Source organism: Pleurodeles waltl, chromosome 2_2 (assembly GCF_031143425.1).
Source record: "Pleurodeles waltl isolate 20211129_DDA chromosome 2_2, aPleWal1.hap1.20221129, whole genome shotgun sequence".
In the NCBI taxonomy this organism is placed as follows: Eukaryota; Metazoa; Chordata; class Amphibia; order Caudata; family Salamandridae; genus Pleurodeles; species Pleurodeles waltl.
The window spans coordinates 837,860,740-837,879,917 of record NC_090439.1 but is presented as its reverse complement, the minus strand read 5'-3'; the positions used below and the strand labels follow the sequence as shown (position 1 = coordinate 837,879,917).

The following is a 19,178-nucleotide window of genomic DNA, read 5'->3' as shown; positions in this document are numbered from 1 at the left end:
AGCCATATATGCACAAATGCAGACCATAATATGACTACCACCTTGGCATATACCATATATGCAGATGTGTTGAGTATAATATCGTCTTCATTACCATTGTTGAAGGAGGGGTCGAGTAGAGGGACACCATGACTCACTTGAGGTGTTGCCTATTGTTAGTCATGGAGCCTTCCTTCACTCAACGATGGCAATATATAGGAATAGCACATTAACTTGTTATTAAGCTATCAAACTTCACTTACTAATGTCAATAACTTACAACATATTTCCTATATACGTTCGTGTTTGCCATGGGACAGTTGCCATCTGCCAAGCCCACACAGACTTCATTTGCAGTTTTATTAATGGGAAGAAGCTGAGGTAAAAAAGCACATTTTAAAGCAAAGTCCTTCCCTTAAATATAAACAATATGAAAGTGCATTATATTAGGACTTCTCTTTCCACCACAGATTTTCAAAGCTGCCCAGATCTCCCCATTTCTAACTCCCGTTACTACATTATTGGTGCACACACTAATGGAATAAGAAGATGTTAATATTTCTCAACCTCACATATCAGCTTATTTAATGGGTACTGAAGTTTTACACACTATTGCATATACCTTTGGATGATGTTTGTGAAATGTTACTACCATCATCCAGGTTGAGGTGCTATTTGTTTGCAGACACTGGCACACATGCTTGTCAGAAGGCACCTTCTTCTAAATGCTCAGACCTAATATTCCATCTGAATATGTGCAAGAGGGTCACTCAGAGTCACTGTGATCTCAAGTGTTTCTCTGTGGAGGTGGATAAAGGGTCTGTTTTTTAAACTGTGGCTATCAAGGCAACTTAACGTATCAGTCCATTGCCAAGTGTTACCATTAACAGCTAGAGGTAGAAAAGCCATTGAAAACTAGAGGCGGTCTCAATCCAGATGCCCTGCTCTGGCTCAGCTCAAGGTCCCCGATGAAAGCCAAGCTTTCATACGGGTGGTGCTTGCCACTCACACTCTTCCCTCATGCATCACAAATTAAAACAAAGCATAAATCTTTAATTTTAAAAAGTAGAGAAAAGGTTCCCTCTACTGGACAGTGTGAAACACGAACACCTGCCATCAATCTTGGTTTCTCAACTTGCCTAAACTGTGTGATATTACTTAGATATTTTACTAAGCCTTTTTTTTCGTTATCTCAAATGAGAGCACCTTCAAATACGTGAGGGCAGGATGTGGGCTGTGTGAAACCCCGGTGTTTGATTTTATAGACTATAACCTTGTTCCATATATAATGTGAATCTAGGCTGCATATAGAATGCAAATAACTGACTTGCCTCTTAGTTCACTAATGGTTTTGTTGTCAAGGCAGGGCCAGGCATGTTTCGTAAGTTCATGAGTAAAATCTATCCCTTCTAATAAGCACCTCACGCACAGTGATATCATCTGACATACTAAGCTGAAATGCATCCACATGTTAATGAAATACACTTTTTTTGAATTTTGAAGAGATGTTATCATATTTATCCATGTTGCATGATTTACATGCCAAATATTTTTATGGATTGGCTCATGCATGGTCTCCTCGAGCCAAGCCAGGCCGTTAGCTCGGCTTGGCTCTCTCTGTTAATTTGTTGGCTCGTCCACCTCTATAAACAACTGAGTGGAGACAAGAATTCAGTTTTATGAACTCCACACAATGCATTGAGGCTTTGACTTTGTTTATTGGGGTGCTGATCCTTTTATTCATGGTGTGCATTCTCAGGCCAACCTACCCCTGCTCCAGCGGGAGCTTCTGCACTGCGCAAGGCTGGCCAAGCAGAACCCCGCCCAGTACCTCGCTCAGCATGAGCAGCTGCTTCTGGATGCCAGCACGACCTCACCCGTGGACTCCTCAGAGCTGCTTCTCGATGTGAATGAAAACGGGAAAAGGCGAACTCCAGACCGGTAATTTAAAATGAATAGCAATATTTGAAATATGATTACAAATTTGATTTTGCAGCGGATACAGCTGAAATGTATTATCACGTCGGCGTCCATTCAAAAATATTATTTGTGTTAAGAATCACTCATCTCTGATATCTGTCTTTTATGGTATGTACATGTAATTTTATAGATAAATCTCTAGGGCTTTATTTAGCACTTTGTGGATGGGCACTCCATCATAATTGTGGCAGATATACTATCGACTGTATTGCAAGTGCATTATATACCATGACACTTGTAATACAGAGGACGGGATGGCCGCCACATGTTGATGGAATATCCCATGCACCAAACTCTAAATAAAGGCCGGAAGTGTCAATTACTAATTCACCTTTTCAGTCTGTGCCAACGAACACCTTTTAACAGCTGTGATTCCCATCTGTTTCGCTTTAGGAGCTCACATTTCTGGTTAGTGAAAAAATATTTTGAAAGTTGTTGCCACGAAATGATGCTAGTTAGACCCAATTGCTACCAATACTTCACTAGTCCATCGAAACCTGTAGGAATGATATCCAACTCTTCGCCATGGCCCTTTTTATAGTCAGTACTTGTATGAGCACTCCTCTTCAGATCAACAAAGATTCAACTTGTTTGTTATACTAGTGTTACTCGGGTCTCTCATTGTACATTGTGCATCTGGTTTGGATGAGGACACTAAAGCTTAATTTGGCCAATACCTAATAACTATCTGAAAATTATGAGTTGTTGCAAACTTGGTCAGTGGTCATAAACACAATTTTGGTAATTGTTTGATGTTGATCAACATATCTGCATTGAACTCATTCTAGTGGTGTGTTTCTAGATCATGTGAAAAAACATCACTGTTGTTTTAGAAGTATAGCACCATACTATTGGAACTGAAAATTTAGGGATACTTTCAGTGACTGGATAATATGTGTATTTCAATGTAAAATTGTGAGATGGTCACAAGGTGTTGATTATGTATTATGATGTACCAGAGGGGCGTGGGTAGCATACACTAGCATATACATCTCTCATGAAATATTTCATAAGATGTGACTGAGAAAATGGAGCAAAACAACAGTGGTAACAACATTTGAAGACAAAAATCATATATATATACATATATATATATATATATATATATATATATATATATATATATATATATATATATATATATATATATATATATATGGAATGGAATGGAATTGTCCTATCTGTTTGTGATTTTCCTGGTGAAGATTGGTTATTGTAAAGGCTATTTGCAATCATGAATCTGAAAGTGAGCAGCTTGCACCCTGACATAAATACAATCTCCAACCAGATTAGCATAATTAATAGCTAAAAGTGCGTCACTGACATAGTACTGTATGTATAGTCCTCACTATCTAGTAATGTTTGGCTCTTCGTAAGGTATTTGGCTCACAGTGACAACCTCCATTAAATTGCCTGCATCCTAGGATGTTCTTTTGCGTTGGCATGTGATGGTTCTAATATTGCTCTTTGCTTGGCAACACCATCTGGCCTTAATCAGAATATATCACTGAACGAGCTATACCTATGTACAGCTTCAGATTGTATTACATGATAGAAAACATGAGATGCCTGCACCGACAATGTAATGTTGAACATGTGGGGAAGACAGAATGTTAGAGGAGAGAGACCAGATGCATGCAGGACCAGTCAAAAACTGTTTTATGTCTTAATATAGTGGACTGCGGGGGTCCAAGATGATACTGGATGGCTTGGTGAAGCATTATTTCGGTTGATTCAGATTCTCAGAAGTCTGAGATTTGCTTTGCATTTTCATGTATTGACTTGTTCTTGAATGTGTGTAATATTGGCTGATAGTGGATAGTCTAAGCCATATATAATGTTCTAAGATAGTAGAAGGAAAAGAAAGACTGATAAATAATATTTCATTCATTTAAGAACTTTTATCATCAGGACTCACTCCTTCCATATCTCCTTTAACCAGTGCTTAATTTGCTAAGTACTACGTTTCTGGGGCCCAAAGCTTTGCTCAGAAGCCCACAGCTAGTACCACCAAAGGTACAGGGTGCTGAAAATCAAAGCTACGTTGTTTTGATTCCAAATTATGTATCTTAAATCCATCACAAGATATTCCTTGCACTTTTATCAAATTCTTGCTAGTTCTTTTTCATTCCTGCTTTCTTTATTTGTGACTGTTGTTCTGTCTTCATTTGCCTACGTCTTTACCCCTTTTATGTTTTTTCTCTTTTGCTTTCAATCGAAGTCTGTTGAGCACAGATCAGTGCTGGGCTCAAGAAATCACTGCTGATGAGCCTTCCTGCAGCCATCGGCTCAAATACTATGGTTAACACAATGTCCCATATACTGGCTTCAATGCACGATTCTGCCTTATTCATGTACTTTCCAGAGATTAATTTCAGATTAAATTAAAAAAATACATCTGTTCTAAGAGGCATGCTTTTTTGTAGTAAAATCAGCAGTCATTAAAGAAGGGCCTTTACAGTAATATTGAAAGTAGCTAAAGTGTAATTGTAAATTGTTTATTTTCAGCTTTATCAAATAGTGTTCTTTGACATTTACGAGTAGAATGCCACTTAAGGACCACTCCTCACATTTATACTAAGAACGTTATATGCTTGTTATTATGACTCTCTTTTAATATATCGGTTTTAAGTTTTCATTCCACCCACTGTTTTCATGGTTGGAAACCATATATATTGTTGTGACTATCCCTGTGAATATTGTATAGAGAAACGGTCTGGACAATTGTGTACATGAGCCTCAATCTTTGATTAAAGAAAAACAAACGTTCTTCTTGTCTAGTAGGCATTTAGCAAGGCGCAACAAATGTGCATGAATACCAGGAGAGTAATGACCTATTGATTTTCGCATAATCCTTGATGGTTGTCTCTTTGATTTATTTATTTGCTTTTTTCTGATCATTTATGGGTCAATTCACAAAAACATTTATGAGCATGGGAGATAGTACAACTTGAGTACTCTATTGTGTACTCTTACATGCCTTTGTGAATGAGTCCTGAAACATCCAAATCCCAACTTGTATATGAATGTTATCATTATTAGTAGTTTTTGCACTAGTTTACAAACATGTGTTAAAGTAGGCCAAAGAGTACTCCACATACTTTTTGATGTACTCTAAAACGCCTTTGTAAATAGGTCCACTTATTCAGCAGCACCATAGATTTAAAGCAGAAACTAGCAGAAAATCTGTTTTAAATACATGGTAATTGTCACCGTCTAACACTTGATGCGCATGTGTTATTTTCAAAGCTAGCTATTCTTTTAGTTTTGTAGACTTTCTGTATATCTGTGAGAAATGGAATATAAAGCAGTCTTCGATCAAAGTGTTCTGCTGAATGCTGTCTTGGTGCATATGGCCTGACACGCCTGAGCAGCCACGGTGAGGGCTTGCAGTCTATTAAACAGCCTCATTAAAAGGATCAATCTGTTTCTGTAATAACACTGGGAGCCATCACTCACTGAAATGGTGAAAAAAGCCATGAGTGGAAACACATTTCGGTAATTTGTTCCTAGGATGTCATGTTAGGAGCACCCTTTTTGTGTTTAATTTTACTGCTTCTTTGGTTGCAGTTCCACTTTGACCAACAGTTACTTTTAAAATGAAAACGATTTACATGATTGGCTCTATGAAGATTGATTGGAGGAGAACTGCTTCGCCACTTTTTCCTTTTTACTATTGTGTTAATTCACTATGACTAAATTTGTTGGGTTGTTTAAATGTTTACGTTGTGGTCAGTTAGTAGAGTATTAACTCACCACTAACTAATTATAGTTAGTTCATGGAATGGTTCTGTATGCTCATGTCATTTCCTTACATTTTTGGTTTTAAATGTAACTGTTTCATATAATGTAGAATAGTTGGCACTTTGGAACACATGCATTTTGATTCTTTAGTAGGGTACTTTTGCACATACAATATGTTTGCTTTCTAAGGCGCTGCATTAGTATAACAATGTTTTATTCTTAAACTACATTGCACCAATTCATCGTCATCTACATCTAACCCATCAGCTCTAAAATCTATACGACCATCACTTCACTTTTAGGGATTTGGCACCTAATTTGCTAAGAATATCTTCGGAAACCTAGTGTGTATCTTTGAATTAGAAGTGCTGAAACAGCATTGCTAAGCATATTACAGACCAACAAAGCCATTCAAAAGCCAATTCCTCACTGAAGGATCAGGTTTATATCCTCAGAAACTGGCACTCAATGTATATCTGAACAAAACAACTTTCTTGAAATGGTATAATTAATAGAACATCTCTCTACAGATAATAGCTCCGTTTCAAGCAGATTTTGCCACATCTCCTCATGTCACTCTAACACATCCTTGTCTGCCTGCACAGTTGATAATACCATTCTTCTCATATTTTGGAATGATGTGTTCATTGAAGAGGATGATGGAATTGCCTGCTTACTGGTCCTATTGGACATTTGTGCTCCCTTTGACAGAGTGAGCTTTGGATTCCTGCTCTAGAGCATGCTTTTGCCCTCTTTTGATGTTGACTTCGGTTTAGTGGTTTGCTGGATTGAGCCTGGCCTATATTAAACCCTCAAACTCGGTCCCATCCCATAGAGCAAAGGATGAGCATGATTTACGAAAATGAGTAGTCCAGCAACATGACCAATGATTTTTTTTAAACTCTAAACAAACCCTCAGCAGTTATTTTACTCTCACACATCCACATTCAGCTGCACTTTTAAAACGTGTGAAATCCCAAAGCATGTAGTCATTCTCTGTGCCATGATGATCAAATATGCCATCAGTTTTTGCTTAGATTTTGCAGATGCTCTCTGCCCTTCCCTCCCTCTCTAGCAGGTACATTTAGTTTCCCCACTATCATTATAAGTATCAACTTTGGAAACCTCTAACTGCATGGAAATTTGAAAGCAGAAAAGTGACACCACCTATTAACTCTCACTGAAGACTTCAAGCAACTTGGAAATCTCACATGAGCCAGAGCCTAGGAGCGCCAACCCTGTGACAGTGGGGCTGGGGGGGGTTATGCTTCAATTTCTGAAGCTGCATTTTTCAGTGGTTTCAGTAATCAAACTGATAATTCCTTTTGACTGTAGTTCATCATCCTGTTTGTTACATCATGCAATCTTGTTATACTGCTCAATTAACATACTTTTATATCAGTGCACAATGATATCAGCAAATCTTAACTTAAGATTGAAAAAAAGGAAGTCCCATTTCTGCACGACCAGGGGATACATTCAAATGTTTTTCTCTGTTTTTCTATGATGTCTAAAGAAGATTTTGTGATGTCAAATGCATCGATGGTCAAAGATCGAGGTTTGGTTAACATTTTACATGAGCACTACTAGACTTAAAACTACGATTTTCATTTACTTCCAGAACCAAAGAAAATGGCTTTGACAGAGAGCCTTTGCACTCAGAGCATCCAAGCAAGCGGCCCTGCACTATTAGCCCCGGCCAGCGGTACAGTCCAAATAACGGCATATCCTATCAGCCCAATGGCCTGCCTCACCCTACTCCTCCGCCACCTCAACACTTCCGCTTGGATGACATGGCCATCGCTCACCATTACAGGGACTCGTACCGACATCCAAATCACAGAGACCTCAGGGACAGAAACAGACCTATTGGTAAGGGAACTGTACAATCCTTTTAATATTTGACAGACTTTTAAGTTTTTGAAACTAGTTAAAGCAAATAGGTTTGTTCTTTGTGTTGCAACTTTGTGCCTGCTTTATTTAATTTGTCTACGTTTGGTACTTTATCATTATAACTATCAGTGCCTCCCTCTAGAACATCACCACTGTAAGCTTCTAAGGGGTTACTTTAGATGTCCAGCATCATCATTTTATTAATAGTCACAATGCCCTTGACTTTTGGGCAACCAGCAGCCTCTTTCCCTATCTATAGTTTTAAATGAATGAACAAACCATGTCAATTATTTTTAGATTACAGGGAAATAACATTCACAATTTCAAAACCATAATGCATGTATCACAATGATCAGTGGTGAAAAAATGTATATGTTATAGCTCTATCAGCTACCACTTACACACTGTCAAATTCAATTACCAGAGACTAAATTCAATATATTTCTCTACATGTGCATGCAACAGAGTAGAAAACATTTCATAACGTTATCAGTAGAATGAAGACAACATAGGAAATAACTAACAGTAAATGTGAGAGTGTTTGCATGCCTGTATATATTTGCAGCATATTCCACTGTTTCTGTCATGGATTATACATATATAATCATTCCCAAGCCATCTGTTCGCTACTTTGTTCCCTACAGGTAAAAACATTGAAAAATGACTTAAGAAAATAGGGCCATCTGTTCTGCTAAACCTCAGCAAGCCGTCACTGTCATGTTGTAAAAATTTGCTAAAGCCCTTTAATACGATACATGCATTTGGAAGTCATCCATTCTCTAGATAACAAATTATTTCATGTGATTAAGAAACTATGAGTGATATATTTGTGCATCTTTGGCTGGTAATGCAAAAAGCATGTTTGAAGTCCTACAAAAATACATGCCAGACTCATCCTCAATCGCCTGGGGATGGCTCTCAGGACTTCTTTCTTCTGCTTTGCGTGCACCTCTAGATTTTTATTCACTGATTTTCTAGCCATTGAGATTCTCAATAAACTGTATATTTGACACTCCTATCTGCATAACATGTGTTTCTGACCAAAAAAGTAATTATTGTGCCAACAGTGTTCAACTTTCTAATGTTAAAACTCCTAAATAATGCATTCATATGCGTGTTGAAGGCATAAAACTTAAATTAATTTAGTGATATTTAAATGTAGATAGATAGATAGATAGATAGATAGATAGATATTTACCTACTGCTAATAGCCAGTAGGTAGTTATAGTTAGGACAGCTTTTCCCCATTGATGAAGCACTTTTTGTATTGCTAATAACATTGGTGTGGTTTAAATAATTTTTCAATTCTTGTTTGCGAATCACTTTAGGTGATGTGTGGAATGTTCTGGGGTAATTCATTAAGCAGGGGCAGAGAAAAAGGGAGGGTCCCAAAACACTTTTCTCCATGCAGTGGATATGGGGATTTTGCAATTTTTAGACACAACTACTGCCCGAACCACTGAACGGATCTGTACCAAATTTGGTAGAATCCTAGATCTTGGTCCAGAAAGAACCCTCTGTGTAATTTAGTGTAAAGCTGTTCAGAAGTTTCAAAGTTATTACAAGAAAAATATATAAATATCTAGGGACACAGATTCATCATGGATCTGTGGGTACACACGGGTATCCGCAGATCCGAACCCAAAAGCAGGGCCCTGATTGGCAGGCCACAACCTGAACAGAGAGTTGTAACAACCATTTTGTTTCCCATCTGGGCTCCAGGGAGAAATTATAAATAAAAAATAGCATAAGGGGTCAGAATAGAGGTATCCTGACCTCATAAGAAACATGGAGGGGTCTCTGAGAGACCACTTATGGACAACAAATTGGCCAATTTTCTTTTTTTGGCTCATCCATGAATACGCAGATCTACCACGGTGCTCAGCCCGACCCCAAGTGTAAAACACAAAGAATCCACGGATCTGTAGGCCAATAAAAAAAAACATGCTCCCACACATAGCAAATCTCCACGGTGGTTGTATTAACGTATGGTAATTATATATTACTTTACACTAAAAAAACAAAGAATTTCACTGGGAAAACCAGATGTTACAGGGACGTTATAGTTAGAGTCACTTTTTACACACTCAAAACCACAGACATTCAACAGTTATAGTTATTCTTATCTGAAGAAACTATAACTCGTGCTGTGAACTAACTTTAGGCCACAAGTTATAGTTTCTTAATGTAAGTATAACTATTAAGTATAACTATAACTGCTGAATGTTTATGGTTTTGTTTGTGTAAAACATGACCCTAACTATAACGCCCCTGTGACCTTTGTTTTTTTCAGTGAATATATATATTTAGCAATTCACTTAAAAAACCTAGGGTTACAGGGACGTTATAGCTAGTTTCTAACTTTACTCGTACAAAACCATAGAAATTCACAGTTTTAGTGAGTTAATGTCAGGTAACTATAACACATGCCCTAAGGTAACTATAACTCGCACCCTTGCATACTCATTTTTTTGTCAAAACTTTTACTGCAAATATTACATCGATATCATCAATGATGTTATCAAAGATGCCATGAGTGCCGTAGTTTGTCGGTTAATTAGCACCCCCTGTGTTTAATTTATTTGAAGCCCTGGGTAGGTTGTGGTCCCATTGGCTGCCGGGGGGTCAGGTGCCCCCCCCCACATTAAATTTATTTGAAGCCCCGGGATGTGGTAGTCACTGGGGCAGGGGGTCCAAAATGAACCCCTCATTGTTTCATGTTAGCCCCGAGAAGGTGGTGGTCCCCGGCGCGGCGGGTGGGGTTGAAAGCCACCCCGCAGTGCATTTAATTGAAGCCCCCGAGAGGTGACAGTCTTCGGGGCTGCAAAGGGGGACCACATGCCCCCCGTATTCCATAATTAAATTAGCCCCGGGGAGGTGACAGTCCCCGGGGATCTGGGGGAGGATATAGGACATCACCCTTTTTAAAATAACGTTTTCCTCGGGGAGGCGGTGGTACCCCATTTCAAAATAAACTTTTGCCTAAGGGAGGTGGCGGTCCACGGGGCACGAGGGAGCCACGTGCCCCCTCGCATTCTAATTACTGATCACCTCAGGGAGGTTGCAGGCATCAGGGCTCATGGAAGCCCTAGGAGGTGGGCCCAGTGCACCCCCTCCTTAATTAAAGGTCCCAATGCCCCCGGGACCTGGCCCACCCGAGGGCTAATTAAAAGAAAAATGCGGGAGACCGCCCTTTTAAAAAAAACTAAGAATCTGTAAAATCCACGGATCCATGAATTTTCCAATTATTTTTTTTTAATGCTTTTTAGCCCTGGAGACACCTGGTGTACCTACCCTGGTCCCTTTTCTTTTTCTTTTTCTTTTTTTTGTTTCTGGGACTCAGCTAAAGACGAGTCTCAAGATGGCTATCAACACTACCTGCTTGAAGTGTGAACAGCCAATGAGATATTTGCACTGGGACAGTCCGATGCACGGAGGATCCGTGTCCCTATATATCTAAACTCTGATTTCTCCAAAACCACTGAGCGGATTTACACCAAATCACAAAAAGTGTGCTTTCGGGTCCAAGGTCTACCTTTCTGCCAAATTTGGTGTAATTCCATTTAGTAGTTTGGGCTGTAGTCCTGTTCAAAATTTTGAAAAATCCCATTGACATAGAATGGGGAAAAAGTGTTTTGGGAACCCCCTTTTTCTCTGCCCCCTCTTGACACATCAACCCAAAACTTTCTAGAAAGCAGCTAAACTAACCAAAGTTTAAGTTTTGAAAATTTCATGAAGATTCGTCAAGCGGCACAGAACTTATTGGCAAAACAAAAAACACTCTGTCTATGGTAAAAAAAATCCTAACTATAACTATCTAGTGGCAACTGCCACTAAGTTTTATATATATATATATATATATATATATATACCTTCAGATAAAAATACAGCCTACAGATTTACTCTACTTAACCAAGGTCCTAGTTTTGTGTTTTCTGTCACAAACATGACAGATATCCCATCCACTTTATTACAAGTACCTTAAGATATAATGGACTTGTAATATATAAGTTGACATAACATAATGCAGGAAGTTTAATCTTGCAATTTGCTGCAAAAATAGAACTAGCATATTATTTGATAAGCACCTTATTTCAGTTCTCCTATCTTTTTTACCCACAGGTAGGCAGTGATAAATAGATAAGAATATGTTGAGTATAATTCACAAAGTTGTATTTGTGAGTAGGTGTGACTTACTCCTGACTTACTGTTGAATTTTGAAGTGTAAGTCACACTGATACATTGAAATTGTTTTGTAAATGAGGTCGTTATCTTGTATGCATGTGCTAATTGTTTCTGGATGCAGTTATACAATGATGTTTACATGTGACTATCCCACTTTGACTTAGTGCACCCCTCTACTTTTTGCAGCATTACATGGCACACGTCAAGAAGAAATGATTGATCACCGACTAACAGACCGAGAATGGGCAGAAGAGTGGAAACACCTTGACCATGTAAGCAACTACATTTATTTAGACATGTGAATGTCAGTAATGCATTCATTTTGTGTTTAAAAATGCAATGGAGTTATTCAAATAACAAAAGCTGAAAAAGTTTCAAAAAAGTTTCAAAACGTTTACTGTTTCAAAAGGAGTGTTTTTCCTTTTGTAGACACTCAAGAAGATATGTGAATTAAGTGCCACTCTTCCTAGAACACAAAGGGGGTGATTCTGACCCCGGCGGTCTTAGACCGCCGGGGCCAGGGTCGGCGGGAGCACCGCCGACAGGCCGGCGGTGCCCCGCAGGGCATTCTGACCGCGGCGGTAAAGCCGCGGTCAGACCGGCAACACTGGCGGTCTCCCGCCAGTGTACCGCCGCCCTATTGAATCCTCCAAGGCGGCGCAGCTAGCTGCGCCGCCGAGGGGATTCCGACCCCCCCTACCGCCATCCAGTTCCCGGCGGTCCGCCCGCCGGGAACCGGATGGCGGTAGGGGGGGTCGCGGGGCCCCTGGGGGCCCCTGCAGTGCCCATGCCATTGGCATGGGCACTGCAGGGGCCCCCGTAAGAGGGCCCCTACAAGTATTTCACTGTCTGCTTGGCAGACAGTGAAATACGCGACGGGTGCAACAGCACCCGTCGCACCTTCCCACTCCGCCGGCTCGATTACGAGCCGGCATCCTTGTGGGAAGGGAGTTTTTCCCTGGGCTGGCGGGCGGTCTTTTGGCGACCGCCCGCCAGCCCAGGGAAAAACTTAGAATACCCTCCGCGGTCTTTCGACCGCGGAGCGGTATTTCGGAGGGGGAAGTCTGGCGGGCGGCCTCCGCCGCCCGCCAGACTTAGAATGACCCCCAAAGACTTTGAAAGAAAGTCGTTCCAGTAATTAAACATATTTGACTATAATCAAGGTTAGGTAACGTTACCTCCAATGAGGGAATATGTGCTACAGGAAAGCAAACACAACTGCACTATAGGAAACATGCACTGTAGTCTCTATTTGATTTATGTCATTTTTATTGTTTTATGTTTCTATCTAGTGAACAAATGGTTTGCTTTGGTCATATTTTAACCAGTCCATTTCCGACACCAGTACCGCCACTGACACATTACACACTTCTTGTAAGATAGGCATGGATTTGCTAAATCCTAACACAACATAGCGCAGCACCAACACTTGCTGCTCTGCACTGCATTGCTCAAGGGTGGGGTGGTTGAAGCAGAGCCATCTCTACTATTAGTTGTCTGCTGCTGCTGTCATCTATTTTGCTGGTGTACTTACAAAGCTACCTTGCATAATACACAGCCTGCCACCATGCTGCACAAGTGAATGAGCACTGTCTAGCAGAGGATTTATACTGGAAGCATACCCTTCCAGTACAATTTCTGTACCCGAGAAAATTCAGAAGGATTTCACTGCATTGGATGTGTGATGTGTAATGTTTTTTTTTTTTAGAGAAATGGACACATATCCACATGCTAGTGCCTGCCTCAACTAGGGGTAAGCTCATGATGGAAGGCCTGGTCTAACTATCCTACTAGATCAAGCGTTGTATCGAAACCTATGGGTGTTTTGCCCTGTTGTGTCCCAGTCATATTTCCTTGCTGTAAAGCAACACAATGCACCATAAAGATGTAAAGCATTTTTGCCACATAAAAAAGAGACCTTTTGTAGTGCAAAACACATCTAGCACTAGGTAGTAAATATCAGTCACCTCACCGTGTCGGCAGTGTATCTAGGCATGGACAGAGAGTAGCTGGTAGTGTGTGTAAAGTTGCACTGAACTAAATAAACTGCCATGTTCTGTAGTATAACTGAGACATACCAGCAGCTCCCTCTTTACTAATCCGGCTGTGCTGAATGAATAGTAGTTGTGATGTGAAGGCTCATTATTAGAAAGGTAATGCAGTAGGTGAAGTTATCTATTTTCGGGGCAAAAGGGGAGCTTTAAGTCTCTCACCACTGGCTACATCTTTACATGTTTGTCTGCAAGCCTTGCTAAGCTAATTGTTGCGCGAATTTTCCTTGCATTGTAGTAGGAGTGCATTAAGCTTATACTGTATAATACAGAAAAACGAGAATGAGTGTCTATGAGTTTTAGTTGTTTAGTTTGATATTACTTAAATTTGAGCATTTATAATGATAACATCAGTGAATACATAAGTGCTTCAACACGCCTGTGTGTGATAAACATGTCCCCAGTAGTGAGCCAGTATTTGTTAGTATGTCACGCTCCACCTCATATCAGTTTGAATATACATTCACAAAGTGTATGCAAGCTTAATCTTCCCACAGTCACAAATACCTTTCATGGTTAAACTTCATCTGCTTTTCCTGCATTCAAGTAGGAAATTCCATGAAAAACCTTAGAAGCGGTCTTAATGAGTGTGATAACAGTGACACAACATTAGAGTGCGGGTTACTAAATGTACTACATTGCTGTACATCTGACGTCGTGTATAGTACTCACCCTGCTTTGAAGCAGCAGGATGGAATAGTGAGCTAATGTTTAGTTTGCTATCTCTTAACCGAGGGTGATGAAATATTTAGACAGAACGTGAAATAGGCAGAATCCACTATTTTTGTATCCTGCCTGTTAACAGAATGCAAAAGATTACTCTTTCCAGCTTCCACATTCTTTGCAGCACCGTTCCATGGTCTACGCAGTAGGCCTTGCAGCTTTCCGGAAAGTCAAAGTCAGTGCAACTCTGAATGAGCCAATCAGATTGTCTCATTGTATCACTATCCTCACTGTTGTCAGTCAAGTTGCCCCCTGCATTCATGTCCCCCTAGGAGTGAAATGCTTAGTGTGGCAGGGGGGGGGGTAAAAAGCAGTCGTGGGGCCATTCTGCTGAGCAAAGGAGTGCCACACCACCCAGTACTACTTTGAACATTTCAGTATCCTTTTCTTGCCTTGTGCTGTCATCAATTAGAAATAAACTTAACAATAAAGTTTGCACACGATCTGTGTTTATTGTGCATGCAGGTCTTAAAGTTAATATCTTTTTCTAAAAAAGTGAGGAAATTACAAATTTAGGCAGTCTTCCTAGATATACAGCTAAGAACTCAATTTAGTACGAGCATATTATATCAGAATTCAAAATCAATACCTGAGTGCTGTTTTTTTTCTTCTGTTTAGTTGCTAAACTGTATAATGGATATGGTGGAAAAAACACGCCGATCCCTCACTGTGCTTAGACGATGTCAAGAAGCTGACCGAGAGGAACTTAATTACTGGATCCGGCGGTACAGTGACGCAGAGGATTTAAAAAAAGGCAGTAGTAGCAGTCACTCGAGACAGCAAAGTCCAGTCAACCCGGATACTGTTGCGATAGGTAAGAATCAATTCCTGGTCTTTGCCTTGACAGTACCGTGCTACAACAAAGGCCCATCTTTTGATATTCTAATTAATAACACATTTCTGTTATACTGGCCAGCATCAGCAATTCTTGGGCTCTTTCATAGCTTGCAAAGTATGCATATTTGTAGTCTGTGGTGTGATGTGTTTTCAGATGAGATAGTCATTACCATTGGGTGGTTATATATTGCCAGTTCTGCAATTCTGAAGGTCTTTATTTAAGAGCAACAATATTCATAAGCATGATCTTGATCTATTGGGCTGCTTGTAGTGCCAAGTTGTTCCTTCATGCATATACAATAAAGCACATACAGCCTTTTTGAGAGTATTTGAGAAGCATATGAATGGGAGTCGAAATATCCCCAAGTTTGCCAAATGGCAATTCTCAATTGTAAATCTCGCTTATACTTAAAGAAAAATCTATAGTGTTGCCCTAGATGGAAATAGGCATTTCCATTCCACTTAAATTGGAATACTTTTTTCAATATCAGACCAAGTTGATTGCGTCCTCTCCACATGGTAAGCTCAGCACTGAGAGGTCTCCTGTAATCTTGGAAGGAGCTGGGTGTGTTTGAAGTTACCTGAGATGGTGGAAGCGCACTCTCCTTATTGTAGCATAAATAGTAGAAAGAAGGGCAGCCAACCCGCAAGACAAAGCATAGCCCGAACATCATTTTATCCCCCACTCTGAGCTATTAGACTGAAGTAGATGCACTACTGGCCAGTAATTAAATACAACTTACCACAAATAATGTATATGCTTCCGACCTGAAGAATGGGGAGTGTGTGCATGCTTACTGATATTTTCATGAGCTTAGTTTATCATTTTTCTAGTTGGGATTTGGAAGACGGAACTGTCCATAAGTAATTACCCGATTTATAAAAGAAGACAGTAAAATATTACAAGAGAAAAGTGGGTCATTTTTCAAAAACAATTTTTTTCTGAAGTGCACCTATATAATGTACTTTTCATAGTTATTTTCAGTTGTGTATGGCAGGTCACTGCTGAGTTTGAACAAGACACAAAAAGTACATTATTTCCAAATATTGGCCCTCATTATGACTTCAGCAGTCTTTTTCAAAGACCGCTGAAGCCGCTTCAGCCAACAGACCACCAGTGCTGGCGGTCTCCTGAACGCCATATTTGGAGTTGTTGGAGGACTTCCACCCATTTATCAGTGGAAGTCTGACTCCGTCGGCCTGGTCGATGGAGTTGAAGAGGCGGGTGCATCTCCAGCACCGCCACTGCAGCAAGACTCCGTCTGCTGTATTACGAGCCGTAATACAGCTTGGAGGAGTCTTGCTGGTGTGGTGGTGCTGGTGGTGCAAAACCGCAAGGCTCATCCCCTCCCACACGACCAGCTCGCCGGAAAAGATAAGGTCATCGTCCGATAGGAGAGGGGAGAGAGTGTTGGGTGCATGTGTGTGGTGTGTGCATGTATTTGTGCAAATGTGATTGTCTGAGTGCATGTATGAGTGTGTGTGAATGTGGTTGTCAGTGTGTGTTTGTGTGCGAGTGAGTGGGGGTGCATGTGTGCAACTATGCGGATGAGCAGGGGTATGTGCAAGTGTGCGTATGCTGAGGGGGGAGTGTGTGAATGTATGCCTGCGTGTAGGGGGTGGGGGTGTGCATGAATGCGGAGGAGGAGGGGGTGTGAATAATTGTGGATGGGGGTGCGTGTGTGAGCAATTGTATGTGGATGGGGTGGGGGTGAATGAGTGTCTGTGGATGGGGGTGGGAGGTGTTTCTGGGTGCATGTGTGCTGGTGCATGTGTTTGTGTAAGTGGACAGGAGAGCAGATGAGTGTATGTATGCGGTGCAGGGGGGGTGAATGTTTGCGGAGGCGAGTGCGTATTCATGAGTGGGGGTGAGTGTATGTCAGTGTGAGAGTGGGTGGGGTGTTTGGATGGATGTGTATGGTTGTGGGTGTTTGGAAGTGAGTGGATGGGTGGGTGGGACTATGTAAGTGTGTGGATGGGCTGGGGTACATGGAGGTATGGGGACATGTGTGCATGTGTATGCCGGCAACAGGAATAAGGATTTCTATCACCGGATACGTTTCTGCCAGGATTTTCATGGTGGAGTGACTGCCACGGAAAGCCTCGCAGTCTGCAGCCATGTAATCCTGCGACCGCACCGGTGGGCCAGGCGGCGTTGTGGAGGTTTGGCTTCTGCCAAACCCCACAACTTGTAATGCAGTGCTCTTTAACACCGGGTCGGTCTGATGACCACCACCCTCATAATGAGGGCCATTGTGTTTGTAGCTATACATTTTCCCCAATACTGTTAGTTTTTAGACATTGATACGAGTTATTTCCTTCTTATGCCGCTTAGCACTTTGTCTGTCATTTGTCAATTTCATTTTATGGCAACCAAAATGCACAAACAGCAATATATCAGGAAAAGGTGAGCTTTATAAATCCGGTGCTAGACTGCGTGACAACCTACCTTTAAAATAGGTTTCATGATGAGACAGTCACAAAATCGACTTACTGTTGTCTTCTAAAATTCCTCTTGCATGCTAAAGGAGTACATTGTTGTCTTGGGATCCTTGGTAACTGTGCCTTGATCTTCTTCCATTTCTTTGCACCTACAACTGTAAAACAATATTTAACTTAATTGTAGGCACCCACCTCTGTCCGAAATTCATTGTTACGAAATCACAGAGAAAACTTCTCATGCCACTTACTTGCCCCTGCTCCCTCATGCAGCCCTAATTCGGCCCTTTGTCATGACTTATGCAGTCATACTTGGATTTTCTGACACCATGAAAAAATACAGTAAAGATTTACGGGGATGTGTCCGAGGGTGGCCTGTCATTTGGCTAGCTCATCCCAATATAAAACTTCTTTCATCCTGCATCCTTGGTGAAACTGAATGTCTCCTGCAGTAAGACAGCAGCCAATGTAATATCACATTGTTTTCGAAGCTTAACAAGGAGTGTGATCCAGAGTATGGAATTTTACATGACCATGTCTTGCTGTATGTATATTGTTTATTCCAAGGTTAAAGAGTTAAAATACAGTGTTTCTGTTTATTAGAAACTTTGGGCAGATTTACTAACATTTTGCCCGGTGTAGTTTCACAAAATGATCACAAAGTGGTGTATAACGTTTATTTTGCATTTACTTTCCGGAGCAAAATGTGTTCTGTGCTGGGACGTTGCCTGAAAGGACTTCTTTGCTCTGCTTTTCATTACTTTGCATCAGTGGGTTTCCATGGGTGCTACTGGTACGTAGGCATTTCCATACAACCACTCATGGGTTTTGATGCAGAACCCTATCTACTAACAACAGTAGGTAGGATTTTGCATAAAAAAATAATGCCTCTTTAAGGCCGGTGAGAAAAGGAGAACTTCTTTTATTTCTCAAAATCTTTCAAACTTTGGATATGTGATGCACTGTGCAACACATATCAAAAGTGATTAATTTTGAAAGTTTGTATAGGCATAGTGTTTGGTGGTGGAATGGAACCTTTTTAGTACAGTTCCGATGCTAGAAATATCGCAGACACTTTTGCACTATCACACAAAGGTGTATGCATGGCACTAGGCCGCCTGATTGTCCGTTGGCACTAAGGATGATAGTGCCATATCTTAGATATGGTGCTTTCCTGCTCTCTCCTTCTTATGCAATGCAGACTGTGTACTATAATTGCAAATCTGGGCCTTTTTAAAGCATCATTTAATTGGGCACTCTTCAAATCTAAGTGGTGTGTCGGTCTTGTAGTTAAAAGTTATGTAATTTGTTATTTTCAGTTCCTCTGCTGAAAGTTGTATGATGCCA

At 40.6% G+C, this 19,178-nt stretch overlaps 1 protein-coding gene across 3 annotated transcripts in view; it reads left to right on the top strand.

Moving 5' to 3' along the window:
- The window catches only part of RUNX1T1 (RUNX1 partner transcriptional co-repressor 1), a 149,988-nt gene that overhangs the window by 110,599 nt on the left and 20,211 nt on the right, over positions 1-19,178 (top strand). For all 3 annotated transcript variants that reach the window (XM_069220464.1, XM_069220463.1, XM_069220462.1), the window contains exons 5-8: positions 1,739-1,920; positions 7,325-7,575; positions 11,968-12,053; positions 15,174-15,369. In XM_069220464.1, coding sequence (XP_069076565.1) covers positions 1,739-1,920; positions 7,325-7,575; positions 11,968-12,053; positions 15,174-15,369 — 715 coding nt within the window. The remainder of the gene's footprint in view (positions 1-1,738; positions 1,921-7,324; positions 7,576-11,967; positions 12,054-15,173; positions 15,370-19,178) is intronic.